Raw genomic sequence first — 19,178 nt, forward strand, 5'->3', positions numbered from 1 at the left:
TTATATCTGGGATTATATGCGTTAGTTTTTTAATTCGTGGATTTAAGAACATTTTTGTTTTAAGGATATTATATATATATATATATATATATATATATATATATATATATATATATATATATATATATATATATATATGTATATTTCAAATATCCTGAATTTTATAAAAAATCCTGGATTTTATAAAAAAAATCTTGGATAGTGGATTTGCAAAAATTCAAATATCCTGGATTTTTTTAAATATTTTTTTAGGCTGTGGCGAGCTCTATGTTTTTTTTAGAAAGTATTTTTCAAAGGACTAGAAAGTCATTGATACCTCAAGGAATTATTTAAGGACTTAGATCTTTATTAGATTTTTTTAAGGATTTTTAAATTGTCCTGAATCTTAAAAAATATATTTTTAGCCTTTTTAGGAACATGGAAATTTTTAATCGTTTTTCGAGGTATGTGTTTTTTTAGAAAGTATTTTTTAAAGGATTTTGAAGTCATTGATACCTCAAGGAATTATTTAAGGACTATTGATTCGTTGATTGATAACAGTTTCAAAGATCGTAGATTTCTTATGAATTTTTAAATTATCCTGGATTTTAAAAAATATATATTTTTAAGGAGTATTAAGTCCTTGATTGATAACAATTCTAAAGATCTTAGATTTTTTAAATTTTTAAATTATCTTGGATTAAAAAAAAGGTTTTTTAGGAACTTGGAAATTTTTAAATTAATTTTCAAGGTCTGTGTTTTTCTTTTACAAAGTATTTTTCGAAGGACTATAAAGTCATTGATGCTTCAAAGAATTATTTGAGGACTATTAAGTATTTGATTGATAAAAATTTCAAGATCTTAAATTTTTTAAAAATTTGGTGATAAAAAAAATATATTTTTGTAGACTTTTTAAGGACATTCAATTTTTTAATTTTTTTTCGAGGTTCCTTGATTTTAATTGAATTTTTTTAGAAAATATTTTTCCAAGGACTATAAATCTCTTGATGTTTCCAAAAATTATTTGAGGTCCTTGATTTTTTTAAGGATTTTGAAGTCATTGATACCTCAAGGAATTATTTAAGTAGTATTAAGTCCTTGATTGGTAACAATTCTAAAGATCTTAGATTTTTTTTAAATTTTTAAATTGTCCTGGATTAAAAACAAGGTTTTTAGGAACATGGAAATTTTTAAATTAATTTCAAGGTCTGTGTTTTTTTACAAAGTATTTTTCAAAGGAATATAAAGTCATTGATGCCTCAAAGAATTATTTGAGAACTATTAAGTCCTTGATTGAAAACAATTACAAAGATCTTAGATTTTTTTTTAATTTTTAAATTATCCTGGATTAAAAAATAAGGCTTTTTAGGAACATGGACATTTTTAAATTGATTTTCAAGAAAGTCATTGATGCCTTAAAGAATTATTTAAGGACTATTAATTATTCGATTGATAATAATTTCAGATTTAAAAAGAAAATAATTTTCACAATTTTTAAAAAAATATTTTTAGAGACTTTTTTAAGGACATTCAATGTTTTAAAAATTTTCGAGGTTTCTTGATTTTTTAATTGAATTTTTTTTTTTAAATATTTTCTCAAGGACTATAATTGCCTTGATGTTTCAAAAAATTTTTAATTATTTAAGGACTATAATATCCTTGATTTTTCAAAGAATATTTTACAAGGACTTTATTTTTCAAACACTGTAAAATATACCCTGCAATGAATGAACACTTCCTGCAAACTAATATTAATTGTTGACATCCAGACATTTATTTTCCTCTTCCCTGTCAACATGTATCCATCTATCCATCCCTTCCATCTCATTTTAATTACACATTTCCCACTCATCGCTGTAGACAAAATGATGTCAATTAATTCATTGACTGGCTGGGATATGTAAATTTTGCCCAATTATGGTAGTAACTTTTACTGCTTTCACTTCTCAAGGTGCTGGTGCTGCTGCTGCTAGAGACTTAAGCTGCTACAACAAAGCGGTAGCAGCAGTAGCAGCATCATCATCGGCAAGAAATCCATCATTATGTCGACCCAAATGGCAAGGCATGGATTCATTATGGCATTTATAAATCAGATGTGTACCTGGGCCATACCCCTTGGCAACCATTGAGGGAGGGGGGGCATGGGTAGTCATGCAAAGCCTGACTGCATGCCTGCCAGCTCGCATCTTTTGGTCGTTCTGCCAAGTTAATGGGCAGGGAATCCTTTAATCCCTTTGAATGTGAATCGTGACTGGAATTCGTGTCATTCGTTAAGGTAGCAAAGGATCTTCTGAAGATGCAGCCAGCGAAAGGCGTAACGTCGTTCTCAGGTATGGAGTTTGTTACTTTTTGACTGCAGTGCAAGGCATCGAGTGAATGAGCGAGTGACTAACTGACTGACTGGCTGAGTGAGTGAATGATTGAGTTTCGTTCTACAACTCTCTAAAGGTCTTACTTTGTGCTGTTCGTCTGTATGTTTGCCGCTAACTTCCATCCATTTGTTTGTTCCGCCTGACTTCCATTGCCATTACTTCTGCCTCCAGCGTTGTTGGAACAATTGTGGCCGGGCTGCAAAGTGTGTCATCATTTTCAATATCGTCGTGACACGACACGATAACATTCGAAAGCACTGCCGGATAAACTTGAATGGCAAGCCAAGAGATTTGTTTAAGGCCGAAGGACGATGTGAAATCTGCCATCAAATTCAACAATGATATTTTTAAATAATCAACATTGAAATTATTTAAAAAATCGTGTTAACTCTTCCTTTACGTCCAACTTTTTACTGGAAACGCGTTATCTTAAGGAGAGTCGAGTTTACACTCTGCTATTTTTGCAACATTTATTATTTTGAGAAGTAAGCGGGCAAAGCAATTTAGTGATTGATAATTGTTTAAAGAGTTAATGTTGATATTCTAAAAATAATACACATTTTTATTGTTAAAAAGGAAACGTTGATATGTTTTCAAAATTCTTTTCCAATTTTTTACTTGAGACGTGTTTCCTTAAACAAAATGGCAGCATAACTCAAAGACAACAACGACCCAAGGGGTCGTGTTTACATCTTACTATTTTTGCAACTTTTATCATTTACCAATCATGCAAATAAAATTCGTGTAAAAATCCAATTTGATATTCTTCAAAAAATATTCCTTAAAATACCTTCTTCTATTTTCTTTATAAATAATACATACTTTTAACTCAGAAAATTAAATAAATTTAAATTACCATTTCAATGTGCCTTTTATGTTGTGTAAATACGCCTCTTTTGCCGTTTAATTCTTTACACGTCATTACCGACATCGTCTCTGCTACTCACCGCTAAATGATAACACTGTTCCATTGACAATTCGATGACAAAAGAAAAACAAATCGACTTTTATTGCTATTGGAGTTTTTTTGTGCTATCGGATTCGTACTAGTGACGACTACAAAAATAAGTTTAATCATTTTCAATTTTCTGATGGAAAACAAAAACAATTGTGTAAATATTTATTTTAAATCGTTTGCCGACAATTGATAAGGAAATAAATCTACACGTTTGAGGCGAGAGAGTTCGTCTATATTGACAGTTTCTTGGTATCCCAGATCTGCTAACTGGTAAAGAGAAGGAGAAAAGAGCGATAACGGGGGTATGTAAAATTGTGATAAATTAGTTTCAGGGAATCGTATAAATTTTCCTAAAGATAAAATTGAAAAATTGCACACTAGTACATATCTAAATAATATATATTTTTTGAACAGGCAATGTCCGGCGAAAATAATGAATATACAAAAGAAATTGCAGCCTCCAGCGTAAGTACTTTGGCATAATGAAATCTCAACCCCGGCATATATTATAAAAAGAACACATCATTGTTTATGTAGATACGTTCTGGTTTGGCTGAACTAGAATTGAAAACGTCACAGGTATTGCAACGTTTGGAGAATGTAAAGGCCGTACCCGTTGAAACCCCACCCGATGGGGCACCGTCAGAGGTATTGGAGAATCTAACGTTGGAAGAACGTACTGCCGCCCAACAACAACAGCAACAAAACTCTGCCAATAGCACCACTACACCCACTCGTGTTGCCCAGCAGTTACATGGCATACGCAAGCCTCCCTCAGAAATTCTCAAATCGTTGGAACTTCTTATCTCGTATTCTGATTCCGATGAAGATCCTGAATTCCCCCTACCCGCTTTAGATGATGTCTCACACCTGGCATTGATTTCTCACAGCATTGTGGCCTACTTGTCACATTTGGATGCCAAACAGTTGGTACGTGTTACCCGAAGTATTGCTGGCGATACAACCCATTGGCTGGGAACGTTGTTTCGTTTTATGGATCCATCTAGCAGCTTTCATAATGACAATGCCGATGCTATATTACGTGTGGTACGTTTAGCCATTGTGGCCCGATGTCCAGGCTATTTGGAGGGTGGTATACCGGCATTGGCCCATCCCTGTTTGTATATATCGGAAAATACAACACCAATGCGTTTGCAATATGCCTGTCGTCAATTGGGTATACCCTTGGATGCAATCCGCCTGATACCGGGCAATACAACCTTTGGTACAATGGATTTATCCGTACTCCAGAGACAAATACAAATTGATCTACAATCGAATCGTACCCCCTTGTTGGTCATTGCCGATGTGGGCGCCTCCTTGTGTGGTTATGTGGATAATATTATGCGCATGCATGAGATTTGTAAGGCAAATAATCTTTGGCTACATGCCACAGGTCATGGCCTGGCGGCATTGGTTTGTTCTCAAGGTCCGGGGGTGGTGAGTATGGAGAGTAACTTGAAAATCGATTTGAATTTTTATTATTCTATCTCTTTTTAGATAAGTTCATTGGTTGATTCAATAACATTGTCGCTGGGCAGTTGGTTGGGTATTCCCAGTTTACCCATTGTGGTATGTCGGAATATTGTTTAGTTCATTCTTATGAGTTTTATTAATTTTAATCATATTTTCCAGCTATTGCATCGCCAGCTAAACAACTCTGCTCTGAATGCCTTTGATCAGGATCCCATATTGTCAAGGCGCCTCAACTCTTTGGCCTTGTGGACAAGTTTACAGGCCTTGGGTCGTGATGCCATTGCTGAACGTATACATGTAGCCTTTCAAACTTGTAGTATTCTCTTCGAAATGGTATCCGAATGTGAGGGCATTAAAGTTGTGGTGAGTAATACTCTGATAGATTACCAATACGAGAAATAAAGGGAATATGTGATATATTTATTCAGCTTACATAGAAGATAGAGACACGTCATATACTATTAGATAACACCAAACAAAGAATTTAACAAGAATATGGACTCCAATTGCAACTGAGAAAATATGTATCTCAAACATGTCCTATTCTGACAACCCAGAAGTTCGTTATGACGTTATTTGTATTGTGTATGTTAAGTAGTCGCAATATCGTATCTCTGTTGACACAAAGATAACATTGACATACCTAAAAGGTGTTCCGTTTTTAACATGAACTACTTTCAATTATTAGAAGAACATCACTTTGATTTTTTTGTAAATGGGTTTGCTTTGATGATAAGCTAAATGTGGGGGAAATTAATTTGCCACGCATTATAGAAATATTCCTTAACACTTTTCAGTCCTTATTTTCAAAAAAGAGCAGAATATCATGTCTAATTCTTTTTTTTACAGAGCCGTCCACCAGGAGCTCAATCTGGAAAAACATTATCCGATGTAATAAACAAACCTTTAGATGTGAATGTAAGTATTTGAATATCAAAAAATGTAAACGTTTTTAAACTTTGTCTTTTTTAGTTGCTCTTCGAAACAGCAGCTCCTGTTGTGGTGTTTCAATTCGATGGAAGTGTTACGGTGACAGCTAGCTCTCCTTCCGACAATAATACAAGCCATGGCTCGGATGAGATCAAACCTTTAGAGAAAGTCAGTAATCCCTCGTATTTTGATCGTTTAAATTCCTGGCTGGGTCAAATCCTGCAAAGGGATTGTCCAAACGTAAGTAAATTTAAAATTTCCAAATACATCTTCTTTACCTCTACCTCTTTTTCAGTTCGATTTTGAAATAATTGAGCATGCCACACATGGTACATGCATACGTTATTGTCCTCTTGAGCTGAGCCTAGGTGAACAGCCGCCCACAGCAAAAAATCTCGAGAGTTTAGCCCAAAGTTTGGAGACACATGTGGATATCTTGAGGGCCACCATAAAGCACAAAGCCACATTTATGTATTTGGTTGAGAAAAGTGATGTTTTACGTTTTGTCAATCTACCCGATTGGGCTGGTATGGGTGGTGTGCGATTTGTACCCGATGGCTGGGAGTCACTGTTAACGGATCAAGCAAAAACTGAGCTAAACAAATTAAATGCTGATTTGGTGGAATCTTTGAAGGCCACTGATAATGCATTCTCTTTGGGCGAAGGTCCAGATGGTCTTATATGTGTACGTTTTGGTATGGTGACCCATGAAACCGATGTTGATGAATTACTCGATTTGGTGGTGTCGGTGGGCAGAAATGTCCAGGAAAATTCAAGGGTATTGGATACGATGTCGGAAATTGTTAAGAGGGTAAGAAAGAAGCATAGCAACATAAAATAAACAATTTCTAATCTGCTTTGTTTTTTCAGGGCATTGAGGCAGCCACTGCCGATTTGCAAAGAGAAAGTGAAGAAAAGCTATGGCAGGAGGGTATATTGCGTCACGTTCCCGTGGTGGGCAGGGTATTTAACTGGTGGTCACCTCCACCTAAGGAAACTGGCATCAAGGGACGTAGCCTGAATTTGACCCAGGGTGTGGTCGAATCAACGGAGAACATTTACAAGTATGTTAGAGATTTGCAAATCCTTTTTTTTTTGTGAAGATTATTAATAAAATTTCCTTTTTATTTATTAGATACCACATGCAAATCTCCGCCACCCACAATCAACTGCCGGCAAACAAGTCACCACCCACACCAATGGTGCAGACACCACTTATTGATCCAGCCGATAAAGTGCCTCCAGTATTTCCTACTTCTTCAAATAATTCACCGACTTCACAAAAGTCGCAAAGTGGTGATGAGGCCTCAAATTCACCAACGAAAACAGCTACAGCTGCCGCCGCAACAACTGGCAACGCTGATTCTGGACATAATCGCAATGTTAGTCAAAGTAGTGCTGCCTCTTCGGTACCCGAATTGGTGGCAATAAATAATAGTGCAATTAATAGTAGTGAAACAACCGTAACAACAACAAATGAAAATAGTAAATCATAAAATCTCCCCCCACTCAATTCAAAAAATATTTAGATATTGAGACTCTCTTTACTTTAACAACTATCTATGGTTTTCCGTTTGCGCTTGACAACTTCTTCTACTACTTTGTAACTCTTTTTACCAATACCACAATGCACCTCCCCATACACACACCACACCCACACCACAGTCATAAACAAAACTTATGCTTCCTTGACTTTCAATGCATCAAGCTTCACAGTAAATCCACACAGAAAAAAAAAACTGAAAGAAACATAAATGTATGGTAATTTATTGTGGAGGTCCTCTCGGGATAATTTTAATAATACTAGTAAAAATACAATTCACGTAGTTCATTTTTAATGGAGCTGTTGGACCATAAAGGCCATCATGGGCAATTACAATATACACTAAACAAAATACCAATATTTATATAAACAAAACAAAAACAAAAAAACAACCCGTAAACAAATAGTATATTATTTTTATTGTATTGTATTATTATAACTATGATTAGAAAGTGATTTTTTTCTCAGCTTTCTTTAAAAACGTTCCATTTTTAATTTATATAAATTATAAAAAACACAACAAAAAAAAACAATTAAAACAAAAAAAAATGTTAATCTTAAAGATTAAAAGCTAAATAAATCTTTGATGCTATTACAGTTTGATTAGAAAAAGAATGGAGAGTTTTTTTTTATAAAATGGAATATTACTTTTCCTTGGCTTTGTGAACACAGAGAGGGGTAGCCTAATGGTCCTTAGCTATAGGCCATGCAATTGACAAATTTCATACATATTTTAATTGTTTATACGTCTTAAGTAGGAAGTTTACGACCTAGTACCTTCAGCGTGCCTGTGACTAAGAAAACAGAGCTCCAAATGTGTTTTTGAAATTTTGAATTTAATTCAAATTAAAAATATGAAATTTATTTGGAATGACGTTTGCCTTGATTCATACAAATACAAGAACTAAATTTCAAAAGTACACAACGCAGGACCCTGTTATGTCCAAGGATATGAAAAAAAATAAGATCAGAGACTTCAATATCCTAAAAATTCACATGCAAGAAAAGAAAGGATCTTACAAGAAAGAGGCCTTAATAAACCATAGGCCTGGATTCGAAGCGTTTTTTATTTGTCTAATTGGTTGAAATGCAGGTGAATATAGTTATTTAGTTGAATTTACATAAAAAGAAGGATAATATAAAGGGTAATTTAAAAAACAACCAATTTAAGCCAGCTGTCATTTCTAAGCCACCGACAGCTGTTAAAATTAGTCCAGTGACAGCTCAATAAATTGTTTACAAGCGTACAAAAGCACTCTGCTGAGAATTTTTGAAAAAAAAAGGATTCGTGATGGAATTCAAGTCTGGTAGTGTGATTTCTTTATATTTGGCTGGAAAACCACAAGTGGCATTCCAGCATTTAAATGTGAATAAATCTTTTGTGTCTCGTACCATCGTTTGCTACCAATATCATGGTAACATATTGGTAGCGTAGCCCGTCGTCAAGGAAGTGGAAGTGGCCGGAAGAAAACAGCAACATCAGCAGAAATGTTTCGAAAAGTAAAGAAGCGACTTGATCAAAAACCCTCGTCGCAGTTGCCCAAAAATGGCTCGTGAGCTGAACACATCGCAATATTCCATTCGGCAAATATTGAAAAATGAGCTCGGAGTAAAGACATTGAAATTCAAAAAAGTGCAAGAACTTACACCCCAAAGGAAAGAAAATAGACTCTAAAGGGCTAAAGAGTTGCTTCGCTTGGCCGAAAGTGGTGAACTGCCGAATTTGGGTTTCTCCGATGAGAAAACATTCGTTGTCCAGCAATTTGTAAACAAACAAAGTGATCGTGTTTACTTGCCAAAGAGGTCAGCTGAAAATGTGCACCTTCGGTTGGCCAGCAGAACTCAATCGCCGGCAATGGTGATGGAATGGGCCGCCATAACAGCCGATGGTCGCTATCCGCTCGTATTAATCGACCGTGGCATCAGAATGAATGTCCTTGGACCTTGGACACTCCAACACGACTCCACTCACCATCGCAACAGCACGCGCCACCCAAGAATGGTTACAAAATGAGGTTACTCGCTTCATTTCCAGCGCACAATGGCCACCAAAATCTCCGGATACCAATCCGTTGGACTATTGTGTCTGGAGTACTTTGGAAAGTCAGGTTGGCACTTAAAAATACCAAAGTGTCGATCACCTCAAGCAAGCGCTTCGCCGGGAATGGTCCAAAATACCGCAGAGCAACATTCGGGCAGCGTGTGAAGGTTTCATTGGCCGTTTGAAGGCCATAATTCGTGCCAATGGTGATCAATTCGAACAAATCTAAACTTATTCTTAAAATTGATGCTATTTCCGACATTTTTGATTTCATTTAACGACATTATTCACCGGAATTTTTTCAAATGTGGTATTAAATGTTCGTAATAGATTCTACAGCGAGATTGTCTGTGCAGGTCCACGTCTTTGTGTAGCCCTCATATAACGGTACCTCCCGATATTCGGTATTTTGATGATTTTAGCGACATTATTCACCGGAATTGTTTCAAATTTGGTATTTGAAGTTCGTAATGGGTACTACAACCTATGACAGAAAATTGTCCGTGCAGGTCCTCGTTTTATTACCCCAATGGTCTCTCTATATTCGGTATTTTGATGATTTTAGCTACATTATAAAAATAATTTTTTAACATACGGCTACATTTTTAAGATTTAAGAATTTTTAACGGATTTTATTTTTTGAAAATTTTCAAATTCGTTCCAAATGGTGGAGGGTATTTAAAGTTCGGTCCGGCCGAACTTACAGCTTTTTTACTTGGTACATCCCTATATTCCGTAATTTTAAAATTTTAACAGAATTCTTAAGGGATCCTATTTTTATTTTTTTTTTAAATTTCCCAATTCGTTCCAGTTGGTGGGGGGGGGGTTCATTCAAAGTTCGGCCCGGCCGAGCTTACTTATTATTAACATGTTTTTGGGAGCTATATAAGAAATGATTGTAAAACTGACTTATGGCAACATTCCTGCCTTGTAAATGTGTTCCCAACATACCAAATTGACTTGAGAATAATATTTTAATAAGCTTTCAAAAATAAGCCTTAAGCTTGAGAAAATCTTGAGAATGTATTGAAAAATGCTTGTTTAACAATTATAGAATAATCGAAAGGGAACCCTTATTCATAAGCTTATTCTTGTAATTGCAGAATAAGCTTACGAAAGTAATATTATATCAAGCTTATTTTTTCAATGGTATAAAATATTTATTTTTTAATTATTTTACACATTTCATTCATTGATCGCCATCCCAGCTGTCGCTGCCTCCTGTTGCATTGATACCTAGATGATTTCTTTCCCCTTATTTGAGCTTCCGCATCTCCTCCACTAATTCTTCACTTCTCTTGAATTCTTGCAACTTTTTGACGCCTCTATTCTGAAATGAGATTGAAATAATATACACTACAGATTCCCAGATTTATTATTCATCATTACTTTAGAGTTTCGTCCAGAAATGGGTCTTAAATTCGCGTGATTTTGATTTTAACCAAAGAAAAAATTTTTTGTCGACAATTTTCACAAAAAAAAAATCAAAACAAATTTGTCAACAAAGGACAGATTTGAGAAAAGTTTGTGCAAAAAAGTTTTTCTCTAGCATTGTTGAGGAATTCTTACGATAAACTATATTCATAATATTATTCTCAAGCTGTATTGTATTTTTGGTATGTTGGGATATAATTCAATGTTATTTGGTATTAAAGTTTAAAATGTCTCCGTCAAATTCAGTGAAAATCAATTTAGCATTGCATATGCCTCCCATATATTATTTTCTCCTGAAACCAAACTATAACTGCTCTAAAGCCAAAGGTTGATAGGAAGGCTATGATCTACTTCAAATAAATTCTTTTGTTATGGAAACACTAATAAATTGGTATAGCCTATCATATAGTAGGCCCCAACCGACTTTTGACTTTTCCTTACTGGTTTAGCTCTACCTTTTAAAGTCTGCTAGATTTCCCCAGCAATAATTTTTATACCCTCCACGTTGGAAAGGAGTGTATATTAACTTTTTCATTCCAACATCCTAAATATTCGTCGTAAACCCCATAAAGTATATATATTCATAATTAGCATAAAATTCTGAGTCGATTTAACGATGTCTGTCTGTCTGATATATCGGTCCACGTTTTGGTATAGCACACATATAATGCTGCATCCCGATATTCGGTATTTTGATGATTTCTGCCACATTTTGTCACAGATTTGTCTAAAAATAGTATTTGTTGGTCATAATGGGTTCTAGCTCCGGTGGAGAAACATTGCATACATAGGTCAACGTTTTGGCATAGCTCCCATATAACGGTACCTCCTCATATTCGGTATTTGAATATTTTTCCACGAATATGTCTAAAAATTAGTATTTGTGAGTCATAATGGATTCTAATGTTTCCTTTACTCTAAGGTGGAGGGCATTAACATTTAAATAAAACACCTTGTGCATTTTTTATGGAATATATGTATGCGTGTTCTGTGTATATTTATTTTATATCCGGTTTTTTGGTTTCTCTTCTCTTTTTTTGTTAAATATTTTTTTTGTCTTTGTTTCTTTGATTTCTTTTTGGTTTTATTTATTGTTACTCATTTTGCTGTTACTGATTTTAACATTTTGTTATAATATTTTATGTTTTTTTATTTATACATCTACTATGTACTCGGTTCTGTATCTTTTTTTCTTGAGGGAATTTTTTTTTCATAATTTTCAGTTTGAGTTTTTGTAAATTTTAAATTGGGGATTTTCATTGCATTGTTTTTTTTTTTGGTGTTGTTTGCTGTTGTTGTTGTTGTTCTTTTTTGTTGTAATTGAATATTCAAGTTACATATTTAATATATATTTTAAACATTTGTTGTTGTTGTTGGTTTCTGCTAGTTGTCCTTTTTGTGTGAATTGTGAATTGTTGTTGTGTCCGTTTGTTCAATTTTGTTGCATTTCTCCTGCTATTGCGTGATTTCTTCCATGATTAGGTTTTGTCTATCGGATATTCGGCCTAACTGCAACTGGATATATGCTTTGAAGTTGAAATTTTCAATATATTTTCTTGGAATTTTCCTTTCTTGTAGTTGTTTTTTTTAGTTTAACTTATATATAAATTTGTAATTTATTTTGGTTTTTTATTACTAATTTATTTTTGTTTTTATTTTAAGATTTCTTAAGTAGTAATTTTACAATATGATACGTAATAATAACACATTTATTTAACGAAAATTACAAAAGAATTGTTTAGAACTAAAATAGAAAACACACAAATTATTTCTAGATTTGGTTTTTTTTATTTTTTGGAGTTTTTAGTAGCTAAGAAAAATGGTTTTAAGAGCCGTACTATATTCCCTTGAGCCCATTTTTCTTTCCCACAATAATTTATTATTTGATTTAATTTTTGGTTCATTTTTTTAAGTTTTAGTTTTCTTTTTTTCTTTATTAATTACTAATATTAGCATTTACAATATATATTTTTTTTTTGTTGTAATTGATTCGTTTTTATTTTGTTTGTTATGTCTTTTCTTTTCATTTCTTTTTTGTTGTTTCCTTTTCTTTGTTTTTTTGGGGGTTTTCTATTTACTTTAGTATATATTATTATTATTATTTGTTTTGTATAATAAATATAATATAATAATAATCATATAATAAAATTCGAAATTCAAAATGTAAAAATCGAAACTTACAACTTATATAAATGCAATACATTTCTTTGTTTTAATTCCTTATTATTTGTTGTTTTGTTTTGCTTTTTTATTTTAAAGTATACTTTTAAGTACATTTATCTAAAAGTTGTTGTTGTGTTGTTTTATTAAATTTTGTTTCTGTTGTTGTTATCGCTTCCTTTCTCACTTTTTTGATACAATCAACATTGAAGAATTTAATGGCTACAAAATTCCCAAATTGGGAAATTCTTTAAAGTTAAAAAAAATATTAACTCTTTAATAGTTGCCGGGAAATTCAAACCATTAACAAGTTGTGAGAACATTTCGAAATAGAAAATATTCATTTGTAATTTGGGAATTTGGACGTTTTCAATGAAATTTATTTGAGTAAGTAAAAAAGTATCAGCTGGTTTTGCCGACCCTCAGCCAATGTTCGATTATTTAAATATATTTTGGTAGCAGAAGGGGTTCGGATATATCTCCGAATCATATTCACAACACATCTTTCTGTAGAAAAAACTTAGCCTCAGTTCTCCGAGAAGTTTTTCTCTATAGAAAAAAATTAGAATCAGTCCTTTGAGAAGTTTTTCTCTATAAGAGAATCAGAGGATTACTTCAGACTTTATAATCATTATTGTTATTCAAAACTTTGACCATTTGTGGGGGAGGTACCAGAGGGAGTAGTCCGATATTGCCCATTTTCACAATATATCTTTTACTAATATAATTATTGGAATTTGCCGAGTTTGAAAGTAATCGGATACTTAATTCGCGTTTCATGAAACTGAAAAAATATAAATTTTTTAATTTTGACCCCTTGTGTTGGGTCAATCCATTTTTTCATAGCAAGACTAAAAATGTCCTAATTAAATTAGCACGACAACTCTGATCATTGCATTTCTCCAGTCTATTTTGTGTTCTTCTTCAAATCGGTTGTTGCATACTTCGCGCGTGGTTATGCTTCACGAAATTCTTAATTTCAGTGTGTTTAATTAATAACTGCACTAGTATTAGGCGGTTTAATGTGTTCATTGCAAATAAAACAATAAATTTTAAACATTAGCATTATTAAAATGCAGTTAATTAAAGATAAATTGTTAATAACTTTAGCAAGGAGTTTCGCTTTTTAATTTTTATGTGTTATAATAATTGTGTGTATCCATTACAAAACTCTCACGGGAGAGTCAATGTTGTTTTTGCTCCATTACTCTTCAAAAGAAGAGTAGGTTTCCTCTTTATATTTTACTGAGCGTAATAAAAACAGTGCGAGAGGGAGAGAAAAACAAAGGGAGGCTTTGTCGAGCGCAATTTATGTTTTTTTTTTTTGGAAATTTCTAGTTACCGTCTCCATTCGATCGGGCTTCCGATTTATTTTGAAATGACACCATTAGGTATGCAAATACGAGAAAACACCCGCATTTTTTATAGAAATTCCAGGTACGTATATTTAAAAAAATATATGGATTAAGAAATAGGCATTATAGCATTTAAAATTATTTAAATTAATTGAAAATATATGTATTTTGACTTCTGTTATGATTATTCAAATTTACAGCAGATCTTGTGTTAGTAGAAATATTGAGATGTATGAAATTTGAAGAGAAACGGATGCTTATTTCGGATTTTATAATCGTTATGGTTATTTAAAACTTTGACCCTTTGTGGGGGAAGTACCACAAGAAATGGTCCGATCTCTACCATTTCTATAACAGATCCTGTGTTGCCAAAAAATATTGAGACGCGCAAAGTCTAAATGGAATCGTATTTTAATTTGGAGTTTTATGAGCTTCATGAATATTCAACATTTTGACCCTTTGTGGGGAGGTACCAGAAGGAGTGGACCGATACATTCCATCCATCTTAAGGAGAACTTTGGGTTAATAAAAATATTGTGATGTGTGTAATTTGAAGACGAGTCCAATTGTCAATTACATCACATTTTATAACAGTTATAGTTATTCAAAATGTTGACCCTCTGTGCCGGAGGTACTTAAAGGGGTGGACCGATTTTGTCTATTTTCGCACTTGACCTAGCGTCGATGCAAATTTTGGAGCAAAATCGCATTATCCTTTCTCTGCAGAAAAATATATTTCCTTGAAAAAGTTAACATTTTGTGGGGGATGTACCAGAAGGAGTGGACCGATATTGCCCATCTCCGAACTCGATCTAAGCCTGACAATAATATTACGATGTACCAAGTTTGGATCAAATCGAATACTCCCTTCGAGAGTTATCGTGCGCACTAGTCAGAGAGACAGACAGGCGGACTGACATCGGTAGATCGGCTTCAAATGTCCTGAAACGGATTTAGTCCAAAGAGCCCTAGGTTATAAAAAACCGTTATTTCGATGAGACACGTTTTTGCCGTATCGAATAATTTATACCCTCTCTATAACCATATGACTGAGGATATAATAAAACGAAAAGGAGCCATTGAACTAAATGGAACCTAGGAACTAGAAATTCAACCTAGTTCAAAGAGAACTGGATATGACAACTCTATGCAGATAAAAGCATGATCTTTAATTGCGTTTTCAATAAAAGACCATTTTTTTCTCTTGGACTTACATTTTTTCCATTCAGACGAACAATTGGGCGCCATTCGCATTTTTATAAAAACAACAATAAAAGGATTAAGCCTAACCATTTTGCAACAAAATATTCTATGGTATCCCAAACATACAAGCCAATACTGGTCCGTAGATGTTGCCATACCTTGAAATACTCATGTCAGACACAACAAAGTATATATATTCTCGATCAGAGTAAAATTCTAAGTTGATTTAGCGATATCCGACTATCTGTGTGTTCGGCCAGACTGAATTTAGCTACTTTTACTTGTTGTATTGAAAATGGTCCATTTTGATTTAACCCTCATATAACTGTACCGCCAGATTTAAGATGTTTGGGTGGCCATAGTATTAATTTTGAACACAATTGCATGCATTTTTCTGATTTCTTTGAAATTGTTAAAAAAAAACTTGAGGTCAGGTGAAAATTATTAAAAAAATTTGTTTTTTATTTTTACGATATTTCGACCATAATTTATCATCATCAACAGGGAATTAAATTTACTTTTCTCGCTGATCACCACATTCTGCTTTCTGTTCTCCTTCGAGTCTGATATTCAAAATGTGGTTATCAGCGAGAAAAGTAAATGCAATTACCTGATGTTGATCATAAATTATATTATTTATATTTTGCCCTCTCTAAATCGTCTACTACAGCAAATAAATATTCTGCATCTTTAAAGATTTCAATCTTAGCCTTAATGGAGTATTTTATCTTCCTTTTTTTATTTTTTTCTCAAAACATTGTTTTTCTTACGAACAATTTGGCGAAATTTAACAAATATGTCATTTTTGGGTTATTTGAAATGACATTTATCAAAATAGTCCGAAATATGTATTTTAAGAAGTTCGTACCACTGTGAATTACTCAATTCTCTACAGAGTGGAAATATTAAAAAGCTATAACTAAATTGTTGTTCCTAAATGGCAACTTCAAATACTTGAAATAAGTGCAACTTCAATTTTCAATCTAACCCATTAATTAACTCGCAATTCCCCACATTCTTCAATATTGTTTGTATCATAAAAAAGCGGACATAATTTTCTTTTTTCTTGGGTTGGGATCCATCTAAAAAAATATTTATGTATGTTTGTATGCGTGTATGCTGTCAATGTATGCATTGTAATGTAATGTTTTTTGTTTTGTTTCGATATTTGTTTTAATAATTTTTGTTAAATTTATTATTTGTACACGTCCTTGTATGACCAAGGATATTTTTTTTCAATAATTATTATAAATAAATATTATCTACAAACATATTACAAATAGGTCTGATCAATGATTCGATCAGATGGTGATTATGATGATAATCAACTTTTGCTGATTTTGAAAAAAAATGTTATCAGCCTGTAACTGGTAAATGTCTCAAATTGTGATAAATTAATTTAATAGATTTTGTATTGTTCGGGTGTTTTGTTTTTTTATTAATGTACATGAGAAGGATGATTCTACAGACTCTTTTTCACATATCAATGAAAGAATTTTAGAAGATCTTTAAGGAATCATATGGGTTTTGATAAGCCTCTTGAAGATGCCATGAATTTATATAGAAATATCTATTTCAAATATAACGAATTTCGTAAGAAATCATAGAAATACCATTTCTAACGTAAGAAATTTCAATAAAGAACCGGATTGTAGTATTAGAAAGTTTGCCTAAAAGCAGTTGCAAAAAAAACTTGTGAAAAATATTCAATTCATGGAGGTAGGATGTGTGAAATATGTTAAAAGCTCTTACATACTGAACAGGGACATCTGGATTTTTAGCAGTCCACTTCTAGTCGGTTCAAGTAATACCTGAACCTATTTTCACCAAAAATGTAAAGCACTTGCTTATAGGCTGAATTCCGTCGGAAGTGCCAAAATTCTGTCCATTTGGACTGATCGGATAAATATGGAGCTATAGCTATAGGTTCAGATATAGCTATAGCTCCATATTATATTTATTTTCACCAAATTTGAAGTACTTGTTTCTAGGATGAATTCAGTCGGAACTGGCAAAATTCAGGTCATTTGGACTAATATTAGCCATTTCGTGCACATTAAACTTGATATAGGATAAAGAAATATATATGGGAGCTATATCCAAATCTGATCCGATCTCGATAAAAAAAAAACATATATATGTGAGCTATAGCTATATCTGAACCGATTTTCTCCAAATTTGATGTACTTGTTTCTAGACTGAATTCGATCGGATGTGCCAACATTCAAATCATTTGAACTAATATTGGCCATTTGGTACACAATTAACCCGAAATCGGTTGAATATATATGGAAGCTATATCCAAATCTGAACCAATCTTGACTAAATTTCAGGCACTTATTTCTGGTACCAAAGATTATTGTTGTGGAAGTCATATTACGCATGTGAGGGACTTAAAACCTCAAATCGGATGAAACATATATATGGGAGCAAAAGCTATATCTAAACCGATTTTCCCTAAATTTCATGTACTTGTTTCTAGACCGAATTCGATGGGATGTGCCAAAATGCAAGTCATTTGGACTTATATTGGGTATTTGGGGCACAATTAACACGAAATCAGTTGAAGATGTGTATGGGAGCTATATCTAAATTTGAACCGATTCTCACCAATTTCAATGGGGCTCGTTCTTGGGCCAAACAAATATCGTTTGGAAAATTCATCTCAATCGGATAATGAATGCGACCTGCATTTTGTTCACAAGAATACATAGGTGGACGGACAGGCGGACTGATATGCCTTAATCGACTCAGAAAGTGATTCTATGAAGATCCTCAAGAGTAACTATGGGTCTATCTCGATTCCTTCTCCATGTTACAATTAAATGGACAAAGACATAATACCCTTACTACTAGGTGGTTCAGGGTATAAAACTGATCCTCCTTTACGATAGCCTAAATATTAGTAGAGAGAGTCCTTCAAGCAACGACTTCATTGTTTTTCAGATAGAATCAATAAACTTCACTATATGGTGTCTATATACGTCGATAATCAGGCGGACTTGAAAACGCTCCAATCACGCACCAGGTCAGGTAGACTTGAAAACACTCAAATCAAGCACCATAAAATCTCTGGTAGTTTTGAAGTGTAGACCACCTGACATGTTTATGTCGTTGATTCCTGTTCCTGTGTTGGATTCCTGGCCATCGCAACATATTCGCTAATGAAAAAACAAGATGCGGATCTGAGTCAGTCGATATGTGAATTAGTCGATTCAGTCCGCTCTACCCTACATCTTTCGAATAATATAGGAAAATTACTTCGGGAAAGTCCTGCCTAAATGATAGGTGATGTGCCCTCTCAAGACAATTTGGCCAACGCTTTCTCGAAACAGAACAAATTCCCTTATAAAAATTACGGTTCACTGCAAGATGGTGAACTCACCGACTTCTGCAGGCTTTGTCAAAAAGAGGAGGATACTGAAACGGTAAAAAATGTTCTCTGACACTGGCCAATGCTCTTCGGTGTAAGGCTTAGGCTTATGTAAAAAAACTTCCAACAATTTGTCTTTCTTCTCCGATTCAAAACCAGCAACTATTCTTTCACTGGCTAGAAGATTAACATGGGTGGCTAAAACCTTAACATTGATATGTGAAAATGTAGTAGATTTAACGAATCTTTTGGATCTTTTACTTTTGCAAAGAAAAAGAACGCTCATCATAAGATCATGGCTATGCAAATGAAGGTTGAGATGAAGATGATTGTTTAGGTCCCCAGCCCGTCAAA

The 19,178-nt window shown here is 33.6% G+C and overlaps 1 protein-coding gene and 1 long non-coding RNA gene across 2 annotated transcripts; one reads left to right on the top strand and one right to left on the bottom strand.

Annotated features, from left to right (window-relative positions):
* The first annotated feature begins 3,359 nt into the window (after positions 1-3,359).
* On the top strand, positions 3,360-7,454 carry LOC101900133 (pyridoxal-dependent decarboxylase domain-containing protein 1). The gene is made up of 10 exons (XM_005178913.4): positions 3,360-3,611; positions 3,724-3,774; positions 3,847-4,749; positions 4,810-4,881; positions 4,945-5,148; positions 5,635-5,703; positions 5,758-5,955; positions 6,011-6,526; positions 6,586-6,779; positions 6,851-7,454. Exons 2-10 carry the CDS (start codon positions 3,727-3,729, stop codon positions 7,209-7,211), a joined length of 2,565 nt encoding a protein of 854 aa, XP_005178970.2. The 5' UTR covers positions 3,360-3,611; positions 3,724-3,726; the 3' UTR covers positions 7,212-7,454.
* Positions 7,455-10,434: 2,980 nt separating this feature from the next.
* On the bottom strand, positions 10,435-10,872 carry LOC131807064 (uncharacterized). Its single transcript, XR_009344287.1, has 2 exons — positions 10,689-10,872; positions 10,435-10,629 (listed from the first exon to the last, which is right to left on the bottom strand). It is a non-coding gene; the product is annotated as an uncharacterized LOC131807064 (long non-coding RNA).
* Between the last annotated feature and the right edge of the window lie 8,306 nt (positions 10,873-19,178).

This window comes from Musca domestica, unplaced genomic scaffold (assembly GCF_030504385.1).
Source record: "Musca domestica strain aabys unplaced genomic scaffold, Musca_domestica.polishedcontigs.V.1.1 95, whole genome shotgun sequence".
Taxonomy (NCBI): Eukaryota; Metazoa; Arthropoda; class Insecta; order Diptera; family Muscidae; genus Musca; species Musca domestica.